Here is a 21,116-nt window from a genome sequence, read left to right on the forward strand (position 1 = left end):
AAAAGCAAATGGAATTATTTGTTAGTAGTTGTTAACAAATGAAGTATATAGTATTTAGATTTTCCATCTTCTTCGACAAGATTTGTTGTCAAAATCATTGATTCATCATGCTATACTAGATTTTTAGTGCACATACTATAGATACCAAAACTCTGACCTAACAAGTGGTATACAAAATGATAGAAAACGGCAGGCACTATAATGAATTTGAAAATATTGTGTGCTTAACAGTACAGTTATGATGGGATTTACAATTAGAAAATATCGATAAAGTATTTTAAAATTTAATTTATAACATATAGGCAACAAAGATAAAAACACCTCAACAATTATGTTAAGTATGCAGTTCAAATTGAGTAATTTCTTAAAATTACATAACTTTAGTTACTTCACAATTTAAGAAATCAAGATTAAGATGTTCCATTTAGATCAGATAAATGTTGAATTATGGAAAGAATAAGAAAAAAGTACTTTCTACACTATTTAAACACAATCCTTTATAGTTCTAATGATAATTTTCCACAATAATGGAATAAAAGAATCCAAAAACTTTAAAGTATGCATGGGAGACATACAAATGGAAAAATGATTTCTATATGAGCTCAAAGTAATGATAAAATCTGGGCTTGATTTCTAAAAAGACAATCGAGGCCCCTTTTTAGCTGTAAACAACTTGCTGTATGTAATGCAATACCATATTTTGGGAAATTTCAAACATTCACAATCCACAGGAAAAATACTCAACACTCCTACACTATTTTTTTTTTTTTAAGCCCACAATAGTGCAGTCTTTCAGCTACAAAGCCAGAAGCCAGTTATAAAACCAGTACTTTTCCACTAGAGTTACTTACGGGGCGGGGAAGGGGATGTTTGACACTGCAAACGTTAGGGTCTAAAATAAGATCATTGCAAGGAGTTACTACAACACTCACACTGCCAGCACTGTCATGGCAACAATGAACTAGCTAGGAGAATGCTCTTTTAACATTCAAAGCTAACCCAGAGTCTATTACTCATGGAAATATACCAAATTTTCTTTTAGGCAGTTCACTAAAGAAATCATCTTACTTAGTAATCTCTTAATGTAAAAACAAACCTTTCACACACCATATTTCCAAGAGCCAGAGCCTCCATGCAATCAGCTGAAATTTATAATGACAACATAATAAAAATTATGCACCACAACGAAACATGAAGACCAATCGGGGTCCAAATGCAATTTCAAGATGGGTCAGGGTTTAAATAAGAATTTGGTATGCAATTTATTAACATCTAAGAATGTAGTTTCCCCTAGAAACACCAAAGTTTTACATTTCATCCTGAAGGAAAAATAATTTGGAACAAAAAGTAATATATATTTTCACTGCTAGGAGTCTTATATTAAATTTTTATCCAGAAAGTGTAGTGTAGTGGTGAAAAGCATGGACTCTGGACTCTCAATGCCTGGGTTTGAAATCTGGTTCCTCTTACTGGCTATGATACCTTGGGCAAGTTATTTAACCTATCTGGGCTCTGATTTTTCTTCATGCATAAAATAGGGATAATAATATCTACTCTTACAGTGTTGTGAAGACTGAATTAAATAATACACAAAAAGGGCAAAGAATTAGGCTGCACATAGAGAATGCCTATTCTTACGACATTCAAAAATATACATTCTGCCAAACAAGAAAGATTAAAAGACTACTGACGATGATTTAAGATGACTTGGTTCCAACGCCATGGCAGATTATAAGGGGGGCAGACATGGCAGCTTAGGAGGAGCCCCCAAACACACCCACACATAACCAAGCAAATTCAAGAAATCTAACATGGTACATACAAAATCTCTTCAAGCGTTGTTACTTTTGCTGAGGTAACTTTCTGGCAATGTATCTTTGCTTAGTTACTTTGTTTTAATCATACCAAGCTGTCTAAGCTGGGCCAGTTACCAGGCAAGAGTGAAAGGCCTGGGGGACTTTCAGTTTAAGATGTCAGGCTCCCATTGCAGTGAGCAGAGTAGGAATACTGACAGTGCAGCTCTAATCACCTCAGTAGACCTTCAAGGCTAACAGTCTCTGGAGTAGATAACTTGCCTAAAGTATCAGGCATGAATCGACCAGGCACAGAAGATTTAGTTGCTTACTGACAACACTGGTGTACAAGCCATGATTTGCTTTTCCTATATCATGTGTACCTGAAGATGTATTTGAAAGTCCAACGTTCACAAGTGGAATAACAGACTAACATATCAAAGGAGGAATCCAGTTCCCAGATGGCTAAAACAATATTTATACAATCCTTAATTTGGTTCCTAGAGGTGTTATTTTCTCTAGAGTGCTATTTCCTGAGTCAGGGAACCTGGAAAGTAAGTGAAAACTTTCCCAGTTGCTCAGAAACTTGGGAGTACCCTAAGAAGTGTATGGTGCCACAGGGCTCAATTTCCCATCTCTTCTCTATCGCACTATGGGGGCAGAACAGAATATTAATAGTTAACATTTACTCAGTGCTTACTGGATTCCAGTAAGCATTGCGCATGTTACCTCATTTAATCCTTTCAACTCTGTGAGGGAACTGAGGTTTAAGGAGGTTATGTAATTTGCCCAAGGTCACAGAGTTTGGCAGAGCAAGACTGAAAGCCAGGTCTGACTAACTCCAAAGCCCATGATCTTGATAATTATACTCTAATGCTGTCCAGATACTGAAGCGAAGGCCTTGGCCATGGACCTCTCCATGTACACTTGACCATCTGGATGACACAAGTAACTGCCCGCCTGCAACTCCTCCCTGCTGGTGCCATGCTGACATAGCAGAATGGTGTTGGACTCCAAGGAGGGGATGGATGCTACATATCTGCCATCACATCTAGGGCAAACCTCTGGGCAGGCCAACTACCCTGGGCAGTGGCTGGTTAGAGACATCCTCTGCTAAAGCTAGACATCAGCATTAATCAGCTTATATACGAACATTCAATGTACAAAAGGCAATTAGGAGTGTCAATATATGTGGATAAAAGATGTGGGATGTATCAAAGTCAAGTACATAAAAATCCTAAATTCTAAACAGAAAAATCCTAAAGCAATGCCAGTTTGGAGTACGACTTATTAAGTAAAGCACCAAAAGCAAGCTTATCATCAACATCACTGCCAATATTTGAGCACTTACTATGTACTTCTGCATGCTTTACATGTTCATTTAAGTCTCCGAACTACCCTGAGTTTGGTATTATTATTACCTTCATCTTACAGGTAAGTAAATAGTATCAAAGAGTTATTCATAATTAAATTTATAGGTTACAGGGGAGTCTGGGTAGCTTAGTCGGTTGGGCATCCCACTATGGTTCGGGTCATGATCTCACAGTTCATGAGTTTGACCCCCATCACTGCCCTGGGCTCACTGCCATCAGTGCAGAGCCTGCTTCAGATCCTCTGTCCCCCTCTCTCTGTCCCTCCCCCTCTTGTGTGCTGTCTCTCAAAAAATAAATTAAAATAAATAAATTTGGGGGCGCCTGGGTGGCGCAGTCGGTTAAGCGTCCGACTTCAGCCAGGTCACGATCTCACGGTCCGTGGGTTCGAGCCCCGCGTCGGGCTCTGGGCTGATGGCTCAGAGCCTGGAGCCTGTTTCCGATTCTGTGTCTCCCTCTCTCTCTGCCCCTCCCCCGTTCATGCTCTGTCTCTCTCTGTCCCAAAAATAAATAAAAACATTGGAAAAAAATAAATAAATAAATAAATAAATTTGTAGGTTACAAAATATTGAAGATTACAAACTAACTGCTTTACCAATATGATCTTTATAATCACACCACAGGGTAGATAATAAAATTATGTAAATTCACAGATGAGGAAACTGAAACTACAGAGGTTAATTTATTCATGAGCATATTACTGGTAAAGAAAATCCAGTAAGGTCTTTTTTTTTTTTTTTAATTTTGTTAATGTGTATTTATTTTTGAGAGAGAGAGAGAGAGAGAGAGACAGAGAGAGATAGAGCACAAGAGGGGGAGGGGCAGAGAGAGAGGGAGACATAGAATCTGAAGCAGGCTCCAGGCTCTGAGCTGTTAGCACTTCGAACCTCTATCATCAACAAAACTGAATCAATAAAGATTATATTTTATAACTTAGGTCTGCCAAAGCATACATTACTTGTTAGGTAAAAAGGTTAGGTAAAAAAGTAGACTCAGCTTAATTTGGTGAGGTATATCAACAACTCTGAGAGACCTTATTTTGTGAGAAAACTCTCCCTATCATTTAAATCACTTTTTACTTTTGAAAGGCTTCTCTTAAATATGTCCTTCAGTACCATTGAACAGACCACTCTACCTCTATTTTGCAAGGCTTGGTCTTTATCACATGATTGGAAGAATATCTTACTGTGTTTAGGCTATGAATAGCATTTGAAAAATCACTCAGTTATAATTATAGACAGCTAACACCTGCCAACTTGCTAGAAAATGAAATCATGTAAAATTTTAAGACAAGTGTGCAATGCTTGTCAAACACTGAAGTATCAAAACAGTAAATGCTTACTTTTAGTGGGATAAACTAAGATTTTAATTAGACTTCACTGAATATTACATATAACTGACAAATTGTCCTAATTTTTAAAAAGCATATTTATTAGCTTGTCAATCTAAACAATTTTTAAGTTAAAACACTAACTGAATACTATTCAGTTAATGAATATGCATATATGACAGTTGATTTGGAAAAGATAACTCACAAAATTCACATCATAAATGTTACTTCCCTTTAGTATGGCTTAAAAGCTTAGGAAGTTGTTTTAAGGTAACTTCATAAGTAATAATTTATAAATCGATGAAGCTGTTTCACTTTTAAAATTAAAAACAGGGTAAGAAATAAAATATAAAACTAAAAGTGTCTCATTTTTCTAAGGTAAGTACATATTTCATTGCAATCTTATAAGATTTTCCTATTTTGTTATATAAAAGAGATTAGAACATGAGAAGACGTAATTTTTGTGTTGCCAAATTTCACGAGTTTTTTTCCTTATAAATTGAAAAATGTCAAAACTGTGGCAGTCTACTAGTAACACAAAGACTTTTAACAATAACAATGCCAACTGGGAAGATCCAATAAATGGTCCTAGTTGTTATCCTACATAACTCCCCAAGTATATCCAGTAAAAAAAAAAACACATTTTTTAAAAATAAGCATCTTTTAAAAGACTTTTTTTTTTAATGCATATTGTGGTAAATGTATCTTTATCAGCACTAGTTTAACTCAGTGTAGTAACCAAAAGGAAAAAGAAAAAAAGCAAAACATGAAATGTTCCCATAGACTGCCTATCTAGCTGAGGTTTTCATACTGAAATTTCCAGTCTGCCCAATGCCCCCAACAATACCATCATCAAAATTCTGAAGAACTCTCAGATGCCCCTGAGTATACTGTGCCTGCATAATTAAAGTACTAGGTAATTTCATCAAGGTCAATGACGGTCTCACTTAATGTAATAAATGTGACCTAGGAAAGTTGGGTCAAAGTAAAGCCTATCTTCCATTGACTTCCATTTAAAAAGCAGGTATTTTACCATGGTACGAAAAAAATAGTCTGATTTGAGAAACTGTGACAGAGATTAAAAATTGGTGGTAAGGCTTGCTTACCTTACTTGCTTACAGGACTTCCTTCCGTGCACTTTAAGCACTGCCTCCCCTCCCCTAGCATCTATCTCCCTGTCCTTCCACAAGTTCTAAAAATTTCCCATTTCTATGGTTCCTCCATTCCATGTTAATTTGCTTCTAAATAAACACTGCCTGTTTTCAAATATGAATATTCTTTATGATTATGATGTGACACCAAATAGGACCTTTCTGTATCAAAGTTTAAGTGATTGATAATCCTTTATTATACCCAAGATTCCATGCTATTTTCTGTCAGGTCAAAGTTTCAATAAATCCTTAAGTTGGTTCTTATTAATTTATTTTCCACTGAAATGGTTAAAAGATATTCCACAAATTTCTAACAGTCACCAAAAGGAAAAAATACCTCTAAAACAAAAAGAACATAAATGTTCTATTTCATGAATGATCTATACAGCACTTAAAGGGCACAAAGTGTTAAACATGAGAAAGTAATTTTAATTAAGCTAAACTATTGTTTCAGAGGGTCCTTCATGATGCCATGAGCAACCCTTGACCTTAAATTGAAATCTAATAAGTGTTTAACATCTCATTTTCCTACAAAACACTACATCCCATTTATAAATTAAACAATGTACTAGAAACCATTTTTTACAATAATCATTCTGTTTTTTGTTGTTTTTTTCCTCATGGTAGTAGAGACCATCTGGGACACTGTAATAGGAATTAAATATTTGAAATCTGAAAACTTAAAAAAAAAAAAAAGTGTGTCCTTGTTAGTTTCAGTCTTTCTGAAAAGTCAGAACAAAGGAAGAGGACAGGATGTATTTATATATTACAAAGAGGACACTGAGGACAGATAGTACAGATATGATTCATCCTGTAAGCCAGTGTTGGGGAAGGGGGTGGGGTGGGGGGTAAGATAAGCTCTCACTTTGTCTTCAAACCATTTAGGAAAAAAAAGTTAATAGTTGCTTTCAATTTCTTCACATTCTCTATCCAAAGAAACACGGACAACCTGAGGGTAAATAGCATTCTCCTCTGAGTTCAAAAGCTACTAAAGAAAGTGGTCAAAGGTAGGAATGAGAGGAAGCACTGAATAGAAAAGGCAGGAGGCTTTCCTAAGGAAAGGGACTGAGTTCTCAGTGTATCAATAAAATAAGGCCAGAAAATAGTGGATATGGAAGAGAGAAGTTTAGTGCAAATACTGAAAGAAGACTCGTATTTGCTGTGGCTAAGAGTAGCAGTGAATTGTTTGAAATGCACCACCTTAAACTTTTGGTTTTGACTAGGAATAGCAGTAAAAAAGAAATCAAAACAATCAGTTCAAAAGGCCAAATCTGCTTCTAGAATGCTCCTAATCTGGTATATTTTATAGCATCATTATAAGTTATGTTTCAACCTAATAGAATCTAAATTATAATAGACCAAAGCAATATTTTATCTAGTTAGATATAAGATCAACTTTTATAGCCTTTGACTAAACTTAACTGCCTTCTTATCCCCATTCTTCCTCACCAACAGAAATTTTTTTTGTTCAAGTGATGGGGCTCTCCTGGCTCTTAATGGCTGAATGCAGATTAGTTCAAATCAAAACCAGAAATGCCCAATTTCCTTGCCAATGACTGGCTTAGAAAAGGGCATGTGACCCAACCCTAGTCAATAAAAATGGACAGGAAGTCTGCTGGAGGCTGAGAAAAGCTTTTCTTCCCTGATAAACACATGTGAAGAAACTCTTCTCAGCTACAAACAGTCATGACTACACATGGTGCTTGGAATAAGGCAACTTGCAACCATGAGCAGAGACAGTACTTGCTATGCTGAGGAAAGGAGAGCAGAAAGAAGGCAAAAACGAATATAGTTGAGCTAATCAATCAATCCATGAAGCTTGAAATTGCCCAACCTCAAGATTTATTATACTAAATAATAAATCTCTTATTGTTAAACCTACAAACTATATATTACCCAAATTGGTATCAAATGGATACTCCAACTGCAGCTTTAACAATTGAAATGTGCATCATGCCCAACAGCTAAAGTTTCATTCCCCCCCCCCCGGGGGGGGGTAACAATCACTTCACTAAAGGAAAGCCTCCTCCACCCCACTTAACAAACATACTTTGTTACTTGGTCTAAATTTTCTAAAGCCAAATTATTTTCAGTGTTAATTGCTGGCAATCTTATAAAAAAAACTTAACAGATTCCCTTTTTCACAGTACAGAAATGAAAATGATCAAATGACCATTCTTAGAAAAGTACTTGACTATTTTGAACACTCTTCATAATCTTTTGATGAATATTTACACACTCACATTCCTCCTTTAATTACCTGCACCCTAAAACTACAGTTCACCAGTGGACTATAATAGTGTATCAGGCCAGTGTTAACACTTCTATTCCTTCGTTCAGAGAATCAAGAATATCGAAAAGATACTATGGGGTTAAAAACAACAACAAACCCAGCATAAATAAGGCCTATTAGAAGACCTTCCTCCAAAGCAGGGAACAAATCTTACTGATCTTCCAGTCTGAAGTACAGTGCCTGGCACAGAACAGTTCTCAAAAATGTGTTCAATGGATTTACGTATTTTGTTGTGAAATCAATAAACTGAGAACAGGAATACAGAGAATGCTCTTTCCCAATGTGCCATTTTTTTTATATACAGGTTTAGCCATTTTGAGTTGATCCATCTTATCCCTGTCCCACCAACTTTGCTCCTGATTACAGTCTTCTGAGCTGACCTAAAACAATCAAGAGCAGAACAGCTGTAGGGATTGCAAATTCAGTTCAGCTTTTGCTGATCTACCAATGAATAACAGAAAGCATTATGGAGTACCACATTTAATTATTTGGTTTCTCATGGGAGGCTGGAGCAGTATGTGGAAGCCAGATGATGCTGGACATTATGTGACATTCTCAAGCAGTTTAAATTCTATCCTCAAGGATTTTAGACAGGAGAGTAACATGATCAGATTTCATTTTAGATAAATGACTCTGCAGTTATGTGGAGCATGGATATAAAGGTGGAGGATGGGTTAAGTCTGGAGAAGTGACGGATAACAATAGCAGAACTACAATGGTAGTAGCAGGGGCAAAAATCCCTTCGGGAGCTATTTCTAATCAGGTGCATCACAGGTAACTTAATCTCAACATGTCTAAAACAAAACTCACCGCTCCTCCTAAACTGACCCTTTACCACTCTTCTGTCTCAGGAAATGACTGAACTAGTAATCAAGTAGTTCAAGCCAGAAACTTGAGAGCATCCTTTATTTTATTTTCTTCATCTCCTATATCCAATTCAATACTATCTCCTGTTTCTAACTCTTAGCTATCTCCCAAGCCCATTCACTGTTTCCCACTTTTCCCACTACACCCTAATCCAACCATAATTTTGCTTTGGACTGGTGGAATTATCTCCTGATGCTGCATATCCACTCTTCACCCCTGAAATTCATTCTCCGCATTGCTTCCAAAGTAATCCTAATACACCATGGATCATGTCACCGTCTTGCTCAAAACTCCTCAGTGGCTTCCCATTTTTCCTAGGATAAAGTCCACAACTCTTTTTTTTATTTTTTTATTTTTTTTTTAACATTTATTTATTTTTGAGGCAGAGAGAGACAGAGCATGAATGGGGGAGGGGCAGAGAGAGAGGGAGACACAGAATCGGAAGCAGGCTCCAGGCTCTGGGCCATCAGCCAGAGCCTGACGCGGGGCTCGAACTCATGGACCACAAGATCGTGACCTGAACTGAAGTCGGAGGCTCAAACGACTGAGCCACCTAGGCGCCCCAAGTCCACAACTCTTAACTTGGCCTTCAAGATCCTGTTATCCAACTCCTGCTTAAGAACAATAAGAATTCCTAATATTGCTGAGCATGTCTTATGTGCTAGGCACTGTGCTATGTTTTGCAACCATTATTTCATTTTATTCTCATTGTGAGCAGAAACTGAATCAAGGAGAAATGTATTCAACATTGTAGAGCTAATAAAGTATTAGAGCTAGGTCTGACTACAGAGGATGTGCTTAAGCTTTCACTCTCCCTTCAAACATATGCTCCAATCACATTGTGTTACTTTCCGGTCCTAGACCTCATCTGCTCTCTCTTGCCATGAGGACTTCACGCACCTGTTCCCTATGTGTGGAATGTCCCCCTCACAAATTTCATTTTTGCCTGGATTATATTTATTCATTCACCAAATCTCTGCTTAAATGTCATCTCTTCAGGGAAGTCTTCCCTTACTATCTAAAATTATATTATTTGTTTATTGTTTATGGTCTCTCTCCAGTAGAATGTCAAAGTTGTTTACCACTGGTTCTTAGTTCTTAGAATGGCATTCACCATGGATTCAATAAACAATTGCTGAATGAAGGCATGAATTAAGGATGTGGGGATGGAAACTCCCTAATCTGGTGACTTTATTCAGGCTGATAAAAAATAAAAAGAAGCCAAATATAAATTTGTTCAGACACTGGATATTTACTTAGTAGCTTCCAGGTCCCAGTCAATACTCTTGAGACCTTACAGCCCTCCGAGGAGACAGTCACATAAACATGTGATTATGGCACAATATAAGTAAAGTGCCTGTTATAATAGTAGCAGGAATTAAGTGCAGTAGATGCAGAGATGAAAAGTATAAATTTATGGAAAACCTTCACTGTGGAGGCGATTCTTGAATCTTTTTGCAGGAGGAATGAATCTTGAAATATGTATCATGTAGTCCGTGTCTTTCACTTACGATAAAGGAGAGGAGCATCCATTAGGTCCTGGGGCACTTTACATCTCATTTATTCTCACAACAGCTCTATGTTATCATTCCCATTTTATAGATGTTGGAAATCCAAGCTAAGAGAGATCAAGTAACTTAACTTGTCCAAGGTTATGCAGTACATTAATAAAGGAGGAGAATTTGAGCTCAGGTCTGGCTCCAGTACCCATTTACTTACCAATATACCACAGTCCTTTGACCCTGCACTCCCCAGAGCTTAATTACTTTTGTTTTTAATATAATTCTTAACCAAATTGGTTATCTGGTTTCCCATTTGGATATAAATAAGCAGCAAAATTAAAGATTTAGGAAGAGAACAAAGTGTACTGATAGTAAGGGATGGAACAAAAAAACTATTAAAAATTGAACACAAATTCAAAAAACGTGGATCCTATAGTCCTATATACTCTACCCTCACCTATACAACAGTACTTGATGTGCATAATGATGACTCTATTATGAAAAATGATTGTTGCAGATGCTACAGTCTAAGAAATAGAGAAATAACTTTGGATGCTTAAAAGGGTAAACATCAGGAATCTAGAAAATTAATTCCTCTCTGATAACTCCGGATAAATGAATTGTAATGATTGTTCCCAAACTGTTTGTGAGAAGAAATATCCCAAGATTTTAAACAGAGTCTTCATTTTATGGACATGATTATTTTTCTATTGCTTCAAACTAACCAAAATAGAAAAACTATTAATCTTAGCTGACATATATACCCAAGTAAATTAAGAACTTCTCATAAATGACTTCGATTCAGTAACTTAGACATAGTGTCACTGACCATTCTTAGTATATAAAAACCTTTCTCAAACCAAACCCTTCCTAATAAATCTTCCAAAACAGGAGAGTTTGATTATGTATAGAAGAGGAGGAAAATTAACATTCTTAATTGGTTGCACTCAAAACTTAAGTAGGTATATATGTGAAGAAAACAATTGAGGCAAACACAGAGAAAACTAAGTAATTTACCACAGGAGTGTTTCTATCATTCACTTAACCTGAGTTCAACTTTCAACTATAAAGAAGCTAGCTTCTTTATAATATAGACTTATTATTTTATATAATTCATTTTTTTTAAAAGAAAGGTTGCCTTTAGAGAACAGACCCTGATTTTTTTGTTTTGCTTTTAAGAACAAGAGAAAAATTGTTTCACCATTATCTTGAACAAGCAAAGAAACATTTATCATTTTAGAGGCTTTTAAATGAGAAACTTTCCACACAATATTGTTTGTACTGGTGTGAAAAGTACACTGGCTATACTTCCTAACAACATGTAAAAATGAAAAAGCAAGTCTTTACTTGCCATTAACTGTAACTTTCTCTTATTTTTCCAGGAGGAATGCAGCTTCCAAAACTCTCTAGAAAGACAATGCTTATTTACTTATATTTGAAAATTGCTTTCACTTTAATTCACCTTATTCAATTTTGGTCCCAAATTCAATGTTTTACAAGCCACTCAATAAGATGTAGAATGAATTCGTAATGAGTTCACTTAACCACCTCTTAGAAGCAAATACAACTGCAAGTAAAACTGCGCTTTACTAGATGGACAGTTGTAATTACAATGTTTTCTTACCTGGACGCTCTTCAAAATAAACTCACTTTTCTCTCTTACATCTTTAAAGGGACATCTCTTAGAAAGCATAAGCAGATGAGCAAGAAGCTTATTCAACCCATCCAAAGCAACAGCATTTGAAAGCCCGTCTGATGGACGAAAAGGTGTCTCTTTCACCGAACGAAGATACTCGGTTCTTCTTAAAATGGTTTGCCTAATGTTTTCCAGTGCTGTCTCTCTAGTAGTTGAATCTCTACTGCACAGTCCATCCCACCTCACTTCATTCTCTCCTTCAGCCATGACAACTGGAGATTTTTCTTTGCAGTCTTCAGTTACCCTTCAGCATGTCCCCAAAAGCACTTCGTATTTTTAAAACGAGGAATGTAAGAATAAAATCAGAGAAACCGAATCGTCATGAAAACACAGATGTCTGGCTGACATTTGGAACAAGAAGTGTCTTTTATATTGATGGCTTTCAAGCGATCTACAAGACAGAACTTACCCTCTCCTACATGAAGGGGCAAGCCTTGTCAGAGACTGAAAAAAGTTCGAAAGTTGAAACCCTACAGCGCTGGCTTTGCTGGACAGGCAGTCTCAGGGAAGTGCTCTCCTCTGTCTCGCGGGGTCAGCGGATATCCTCACGTTGTGGAGCTGTCAAATCCGTGCTCTGCCCAAAAAGGCTGGTAACAGTTGAACGCGCTCCAGCCATTCGGGTTTTTTTGGTCTGGGCGGCCACCGGGTTCTCAAGAGCATTCCCACCCCGCCCCTCCTCCGGCACCAATCCCCGCCCTCCGCAGCTCCTCCCTTCGCCTCAGCGGCCGGCCAAGAGCTAGTGGGGAAATCTCGCCAAACGCTTGCTCACTGGCCGCCGCGGCTGGAGACCTAGGCGTTCCTTGGGGACGGCAGCCTCCGGCAGCCGCTGTCTCGGCTACAGCGTTGGAGGAAAGCGTCTCCGGCCCCGACGATTCTGGACTCCCAGGCGGACGCCACTTCTTTTCCTATTCCTGCGTCCTCGCCCACCTCCCACTAAGCCTGCAAGGCAAAGGGCTGGCCCGCAATCCCTAAATGCCGGGCTGCGCCGCGAAGCTGGCGGAGCAGTGAGGCCTGAGGCGCAGAGCCCGCCCCTTCGCCCAGCCCCATCGGTGGGGCTCGGCCCAGAGGGCGGGAGCAGGGAGGGGAGATGGGGTCCTCACCCCACCAGCCCCTCCCCTTTCTCCGCCCGACATAAACCAGGAGCCGCCCCTGCCCCAGCGCCCTCTTCCCCGCCCAAGCAGACGCGACCCGCAGAGGCAAAGCCATTGGAAAAAGCCCCGCCCTCCCGCTGGCTACCTCCAGACCCTAAGTCCGCGCGCGGCCTCCCACCGCTGCCGGCTGCTACGCATGCGTGATGGCGAGCAGGGCGCAGGCGCTTAAGGGGCATTTTGCGTCGGGGGCGTTTTCCGTGCCCTGACGTTTGGATTCTCTGGACTGGAGTAGGGGAAAGAAAAGTAAGGAGGCGTTGAAGTACACTGAAACAATTACAGACAAGGCAAGCACGAAAAAGAAAGAGGACGTAGACACACACCTGGAAGAAATTGAATCCAAATTTAAGATTAGCCTGAAAATAGCGACGGTCTATTACGCCAAACCCGCGGTTTGAGGAGACAGGGCTTCCTCGCATTGACTTCTGGGGAATGTAGTTTTGATGCGGCCAACGCATTCTGTTGGCGATAGAAACTACAGTCCCCAGGAGCCACTGCGACGTTGTCCGTAGCGGCCTTCAAGCCAACGGTTTGCGCGAACGGAGGTTGAGAGCGTCGACTGGGTGAGCACTGTAGAGTTGCCTGCCACTTTTCCTTGGACAGGATTTTTCCTTCCTTCATTTCCTCAGGGATTTTGGAGACGACGCCATCTAGGGCTATCCTCGTAGCCAAGGAACTTTGTCCAATAATCTGCGTGGGAAGGAGTAGTCCAGGTTCCCAAGGCCGAGGGCGCGTTTGGCGCGGGAAATGGTCGCAGTCCCGAGGGTCGGAGGGAGCGGCAGAAGGCCGGGCAACAGAGATGCTGTGAAAACAAGTGCATCTTGCTGCGGACTAACGCCGAGGGATTAGGTATCCCTGTGCAGTTGCACTTTTGTTTGCCATCGTGTAGGCGAGTTCGGTGCTTTATGCGCCCGAATGAAATCCCAGGCAGGCCTTTGAAAGCGAGTTTTCAAATCCATTTTGTATGAGACTAAGGGGAAAAGAATCCCCAATATTCCTAGAAATCAATGTTTGCAGGGTTTAAGGATACTCTATGAAAGAAGACCTATAAAAATATCCAAAATTTAGTATATTTAAAGGATTCAGTCATTTGTTTTTAAGTTACCGTTTTTAAAAAGTCATTCCTTATGAGAAAAGTCAAGATGTGAAAGGCAGTTAATGGACTGAGAACCAAATTAGATTTTAATTCTAAACGTTGCAGAATAGATGTGTTTCTAAAAATATAGCCTTGTTAGGTTCTGAGTATACAACAGTGAAAAAGACACAGCCTCTACCTAGTTACAGAATCTAATGGCTAAACACACAGTTATAGTATGATGTTATATCTGGCTATCTAGGATGGCTAGAAAGAAGATAACTTAGCTTGATCTTGGAAAGTCAGGAAAATCTTTATACCAGGGAAAGAGGGCCAAAAGAATAGCATGTGGTGAGTCCCAGAAGTGAGAAAGATGAGGTATTTTCAGGAAAATTGCAGTAAGCCAAATCGTATATATTTTGGGAAGGATAATATTTGTGTATTGACGTATTTTGAAGTTGCAAAGAGACAAGTACTGTGAATTTACCAGATAGTTTCTGAAAATGACCTGTCCTTCAACAGATTTATAGTTTTGATGAATTAGTCTAATGTAGCCTTGCTACATTCAATGCTACTGGTTTAAACCAGATTTTATTTTTAAACGTGAACTTCTTATAAGTACGATTTAAAAAATAAAAAAGACATTCCTTTTTCGTCCTTTTTTTGACCTCATCCTCCTTTGTCCAGCCCACAAAGAGTAGGGTCATTCTTAAATCTATGTCCTTTTTTTTACTGTGTAGTTGAATATGATCTCATCCATACCCATGGTTTCACTACCACCTATGACTTTTAAATGTATAGCTCCATCCAACTTTATCTTTCCAGCTTTCATATATTTATTTCCATTATATTTCTTTTTGGAATTCTCAAAAGCACCTCGAGCTCAACATGCCTAAAACCAAATGCATGGTTATCTCTAATGAACCTGATTCTTTTCCAGTGTTCCCCATTTCAGTTAAGGATCCTACCATCCACTTGTGAAAATTTGAAAACTACACATTATTCTTGATTTCTTCTGATCCTTCGTACCTTTATAGCCAATTATTACCGAATCCTATCAATCTCATTTCCCAAATACCCTCCAAATCCATCCTTTCCCCACCATCTACAGAAGCACAGTCTTTTCCAATCTGCCATAATCTCTTGCCGGGACCATTGCAATAGTGATTATTCACTCTGACCTTTATCCATTAGTTCTCCACACAGGAGCCATAATGATCTTTTTGAAATGCAAATCTGACCAGATTTTCTCTTAAATCATTCATTGGTGTCTTAGTATTCTTAAGGCAAAGCTTCTTTGTAAAGCCTAATGTCGTCTGGTCCCTTTCTACCTCTCCAGCCTCACTTCGTATACCTACCACTCTCCACCTATCTCTGCTTCAGCCCTACAGATCTTCAGTCATTGGTTCTCATATTCCCTTCCATCCATTCATACACTCAACAAATATCTGTTGAGTATCTAGTGTGCAATGGAACAACGAAGATATATCATTGAGCAGAATATACACTGACTCTTGAACAACAGGTTTGAACTGCACAGGTCCACTTACGTGTGGATTTTTTTTTTTTTTTTTTGGTAAGTACAGTACTGCAAATCTATTTTCCTTATGGCTTTCATAATAACATTTTCTTTTCTCTAGCTTACTTTATTGTAAGAATACCGTATATAATATACAAAATATGTGTGACTCAACTGTTTATGTTATCGGTAAGGCTTCTGGTTAACAGTAGGCTTTTAGTAAAGTTTGGGGGGAGTCAAAAGTTATATAGATTAAAAGTTAAGGGATTTTTTTTTACTTCCTGGTGGAGGGTCGATACTCCTAACCCCCACATTGTTCAAGGGTCAACTGTACAGCTGTGCAAAAGTCCCTATTCTCCTAGAGCTTGCATTCTGTTAAGGGGAAATCAACAATAAATATGTGATATATGTGGCAAATGAAGACAAATGCAGTGGAAAATAAACCAGGAAAGGGACTAGGGAGTGCCAGATTGTGGGGGGCAAGGTTCAATTTTAAATAAGGTGGTCAGAGAAGACCTAATCAAGAAGGGGACATTTGAGGGGATCTGAAGCAGGAGGAATAAGCTGTGCAGATACCTCGAGGAAGAACATTCCTATGCAGAGAACAGCCAGTGCAAAGGCATATGGGCAGGAGCAAAAAAATAGCAGTGTAGGCTGGAGCACAATGAGTGCAGGGGAGAATAACATGATGTTACAGAGGAAGGAAGTCATGTAGGTGATTGAAAGGACTCTGCTGACTTTTTAACAAATAGGAAGCCATTGAAGGGCTTTGAGCAGATGAGTTGCATGATCTGACTTTTTTAAATGATTACTTATTTGAAATTGTGTTGAGCATAGACCACAGGGAAACAGTTTAGAAGTTTAGAAGTAGAGACACTAGTTAAGAAGCTCTAGTAATAATCCAGGTGAGAGAGGATAATGGTAGCTTGGACCAGGGTGATAACAGTGGATGTAGTGGGAAGAGACCACAGTCTGGATCTATTATGATAGTATAGCCAACAGGTTTTGCTGATTGGTCATGAGGTGTGAGCATATAAGAGTCAAAGGTGAGTCCTGAGTTTTTAGGCTGAGCAGCTAAAAGGAAGGAATTGCCATTTAATGTTGTGAGAAAGTCTCCAGATTTGTGTACAGAGGTAAAGAGGTGGAAATCAAGAGTTTTGTTTGGCCATGTAAAGTTTGAGATGCCTCTAAGCTATTCAAGTTGAAGTACAGAGTAGGCAGTTGTATAAATGAGTATTGAGATGACGGGAAAGATCTGGTTGTAGATAGAATATTGGACTTCACAGTAGTGTTTTGACAGCAGTTACAGCCTGAGAATAGTTGGTGTCACAGAAAGAGGCACTCCATAGAATTTGGGTCGATTTGGAGTTATCTGCAAAGGGCACTGTGCAGGAGCAGCCAGTGAACAGAGAGGAACACCCACAGAGTGTGGTGTCCTAAAAGCCAAGTGAAAGTGGTTAAGGAGGAGGGAGTGCTAAGTATGTGAAGTGCTGTCCTGGATCAAATGAGATAAGGATTGATTAACTGACCACTACATTTAGTAATGTGGAGGTCATTGAAGATCTTGAGAGCAGTTTTGGTGGAGTAAACAGTATAAAAGTCAGATGGACATATTTAAGAGAGAATGGGAGAACTGGAGACAGTCTGGATACAGCACCTCTGGTACTCTTTTGTTTGTCCAGACTGTTTTAGCCTGTCTTTGACTCCCCTTCCTGTAGATGTTAGGTCAAATGCACTTTTCTCTGAGTTTCCCTTATCTTGTTGAATGTCCCTATCATAAATAACTTTTATTTTACCATATATCTTTACTTGCTAATAAGTTACAAATACAGTTTTCTAATGGTGTGTGAAAGTTTGTCTGCTTCTAAAGTTTAAGCACAGAAGAGCAGTGATTGTACCGATTTTTGCTCATGATCTCCAGCTCCAAGTACAGTGCTTGGCATCTAATATGAACTTAGTACATATTTGATGGATAAATGGAAGACTAATGTCACAAAATTTTCAAAGGCATTGCATATTTACCTGTTGTTTACAAAAACACAAGATAATTGATAGAAGTGACTTCATAATGAAAACATTTTTGAAAATTTGTCTTAAAAGAGCAGAATTTCTGTTGCAAGTGAATTACAGTGCTCACCCTTGTGAAATTGAATTTGCTGACATTTTTACTATATTCCTGCATACCTCATGTTGTTGCAAGATAGTAAAGTATATATATGTAGAGTATAGTATATGTAGAGAAGTTGTTGCTTTAAATGAATAGTGCTTTAGTCCAGGAAAAAGCTGACTGGCTGGTCTCCCAAGAGGCCTTTATTATGAAATTCGTTGATGAATTTACTATAAAAAAATCACTCCTAAGTCTTGTGGTCTTAGAAACACAGTCTTGCTAAGTGTACCAGAGTTCCTGGGTTGATTGCTATCCAGATGGTGAAGAGTAACTCCTTCCATTAATTAGAGTAGGGAATACACTATGAATTCCAGTCTTGGGATGGGAAGATACTGCGTCCAGGTTTGGACATGTTGTTAATCATCTTGTTTGAAGGACTTAAGAGTCATGCAGGTGAACAGTACCTAGTACTGCTTCTGGACAACCTTTCTGCACGAAACCTTAACTGTCGTTGAGAGATGTAGCTATATATTCCAATAGTGAGAAGAGCATGGACCTCAGAGTTTCAGAATCTTGGCTTTGGACCCCAAGTCTGCTTTTTATTAGTGTGAATTTGGCCAATTTTTTTCAACCTCCCTAACTTTGGATGTGGGAGATGAGATAGCCTTGGTGTTCTTATGACTGTTGTGAAGATTTAATGTGATAACATATATAAAGCTTTTAGGTTAGCATCTGGCATATATTGGTACTCAAGAAACCGTATCTTCTAAAATAGTCATCGATATGTAAAGTAATATTTGTCCTTCAGTTTGATCGAAATTAATGAAATATTTATAAAGTATTTTGTAGTTGAACTGAAGGGTGCTATTTTGTATAATCGTATTGCTGACATTCTGTAAGAATGAGATCCTTGAATTATATTTCATTTTTCTCAAATTTGCAATTTATTTTTAATAATATTTTGTGTTTTAAGCTACTTAATTGGGAAAAGTTACAGTAAGTAAAAATATGGCAATTATTTTTCTCATAAAACAGCAGCATAAATAGATTACATTTTTGAGCAAGGAATTCATGTCCAGCTTTATTACAAAAATTACTAAAAACACCATATTTCATCAATAACATGTCTATATGATGTAAAACATTTAAAGAACATATACCTCAAAAATGAACTATTGGGACCTCATGAAGATAAAAAGCTTCTGCACTGCAAAGGAAACAATCAACAAAACTAAAAGTCAACGAACGGAATGGGAAAAGATATTTGCAAATGACATATCAGACAAACGGCTAGTATCCTAAATCTATAAAGAACTCACCAAACTCCACACCCGAAAAACAAATAATCTAGTGAAGAAGGGCAGAAAACATGAATAGACACTTCTCTAAAGAAGACATCCAGATGGCCAACAGGCACATGAAAAGATGCTCAACGTCGCTCCTCATCAGGGAAATACAAATCAAAACCACACTCAGATATCACCTCCCGCCAGTCAGAGTGGCCAAAATGAACAAATCAGGAGACTAGATGCTGGCGAGGATGTGGAGAAACGGGAACCCTCTTGCACTGTTGGTGGGAATGCAAACTGGTACAGCTGCTCTGGAAAACAGTGGAGGTTCCTCAAAAAATTAAAAATAGATCTACCCTATGACCCAGCAATAGCACTGCTAGGAATTTACCCAAGGGATACAGGAGTGCTGATGCATAGGGACACTTGTACCCCAATGTTTATAGGAGCATTTTCAACAATAGCCAAATTATGGAAAGAGCCTAAATGTCCATCAACTGATGAATGGATAAAGAAGTTGTGGTTTATGTACACAATGGAATACTACTTGGCAATGAGTTAGAATGAAATATGGCCTTTTGTGGATGGAACTGGAGAGTGTTTTGCTAAGTGAAATAAGTCATACAGAGAAAGACAGATGCTGTATGTTTTCACTTTTATGTGGATCCTGAGAAACTTAACAGAAGACCATAGGGGAGGGGAAGGAAAAAAAAAAAGGTTAGAGAGGGAGGGAGCCAAAACATAAGAGACTTTTAAAAACTGGGAACAAACTGAGGGTTGATGGGGGGTGGGAGGGAGAGAAGGGTGGGTGATGGGTATTGAGGAGATCACCTGTTGGGATGAGCCTGAGTTTTGTATGGAAACCAATTTGACAATAAATTTCATATTAAAAAAATAATGTATAGCTTAGGGAGATCTAAGTGTCACTCATAAAATTTTATTTAACAGGATATAGTTTTACACTTTAATTTACAGTTCTTTGTTTCATAATATCTACCTTTTGCTACAACAAATAAACAGATGTTATGGAATTTAGAAGAACTGCTTCCAGTTGGTAAATTTTCATAAGTACATTCAGAAGACTGTTTGAGAAGCAGGATTTTTCCATGGCTGAGAAAATATTGAGATGTTTTGCTCACTTTGGGGAGAAGCAGCATAGCATTTCTGCAAGACCATTGATTTTGAAGTTAATACCTTCAAGTTCTTCTGCCATTTACCTCATACAGGTTGCTAACCTTTCTAAAACCCCATTTTCTTTGTCTATAAAATACAGAGCATATTATTATCCATTTCTGATCTTTGAATATACCAAATTTAAGATCCTTATTTTTTTCTACTCACAGTGCCCTTACCAAATATTTTCACATTGCTGCCTTCCTCACTGTTTTGGATTCATCTCAAAAGCCCTATCTTCAGAGAGACTTTACCTGACCATTTTAGCTAAAGCAGACCACCTGTTTCCCTTTTTAATCTTCATCACATCAATTCAGTTATCCACTTGTATATGTTTGTTTTATGCTTATTTTGTGTTCCTCTGCATGAAGGACTCTTGTCTTGTGTACTACTATACTCTCAGTGCCTCAAACAGTGATTCACACATGGTAAATGCTCCTCAAATACTTGACCCACTGGCTGACTCTTCCTCATAGACTTATTAAGAAGACTCCATAAAATAATGTATGTAATGCACGTATATGCTTGGAACCATTTTCTCTGTATATTTTGTATATTTGTTTTCCTATGTCCTATCTAATTCTAAAATTTTTGAGACATAGGCTTAACACACACACATACGTAAAATCTAATAGTTATAACTACTATTATTAATAGTTAATATTCATAATGTGTTCATTCTTTGCCTGTATTATGCTAGCTGATTTATATGGATTTTCTTTCCATTAACTCTATGAAGTAGATGTTATTATCCCCATTTTTATAGGTAAGGAAGCTGAGGCCCAGAGAGTTTAAATAATTTG

At 38.3% G+C, this 21,116-nt stretch overlaps 2 protein-coding genes across 5 annotated transcripts in view; one reads left to right on the top strand and one right to left on the bottom strand.

Annotated features, from left to right (window-relative positions):
• SESN1 (sestrin 1) overlaps positions 1-13,088 on the bottom strand; it is a 116,756-nt gene extending 103,668 nt beyond the window's left edge. The window contains exons 1-2 of one of the 2 annotated variants that reach the window (XM_030316093.1): positions 12,412-13,088; positions 11,931-12,268 (exon numbers count right to left, since the gene is read on the bottom strand). In XM_030316093.1, coding sequence (XP_030171953.1) covers positions 11,931-12,209 — 279 coding nt within the window. In that variant the 5' untranslated portion in view covers positions 12,210-12,268; positions 12,412-13,088. Of the gene's footprint in view, positions 1-11,930 lie in introns of both variants that reach the window. The other variant, XM_030316092.1, reaches the window with a different exon arrangement.
• A 579-nt stretch (positions 13,089-13,667) lies between these two features.
• The window catches only part of CEP57L1 (centrosomal protein 57 like 1), a 77,528-nt gene continuing 70,079 nt past the window's right edge, over positions 13,668-21,116 (top strand). For 2 of the 3 annotated variants that reach the window (XM_030316108.1, XM_030316104.1), the window contains exon 1: positions 13,668-13,713. The gene's annotated coding sequence lies outside the window, so the exon portion shown is untranslated. The remainder of the gene's footprint in view (positions 13,714-21,116) is intronic. The other variant, XM_030316105.1, reaches the window with a different exon arrangement.

The sequence above is a fragment of the Lynx canadensis genome, chromosome B2 (assembly GCF_007474595.2).
Source record: "Lynx canadensis isolate LIC74 chromosome B2, mLynCan4.pri.v2, whole genome shotgun sequence".
In the NCBI taxonomy this organism is placed as follows: Eukaryota; Metazoa; Chordata; class Mammalia; order Carnivora; family Felidae; genus Lynx; species Lynx canadensis.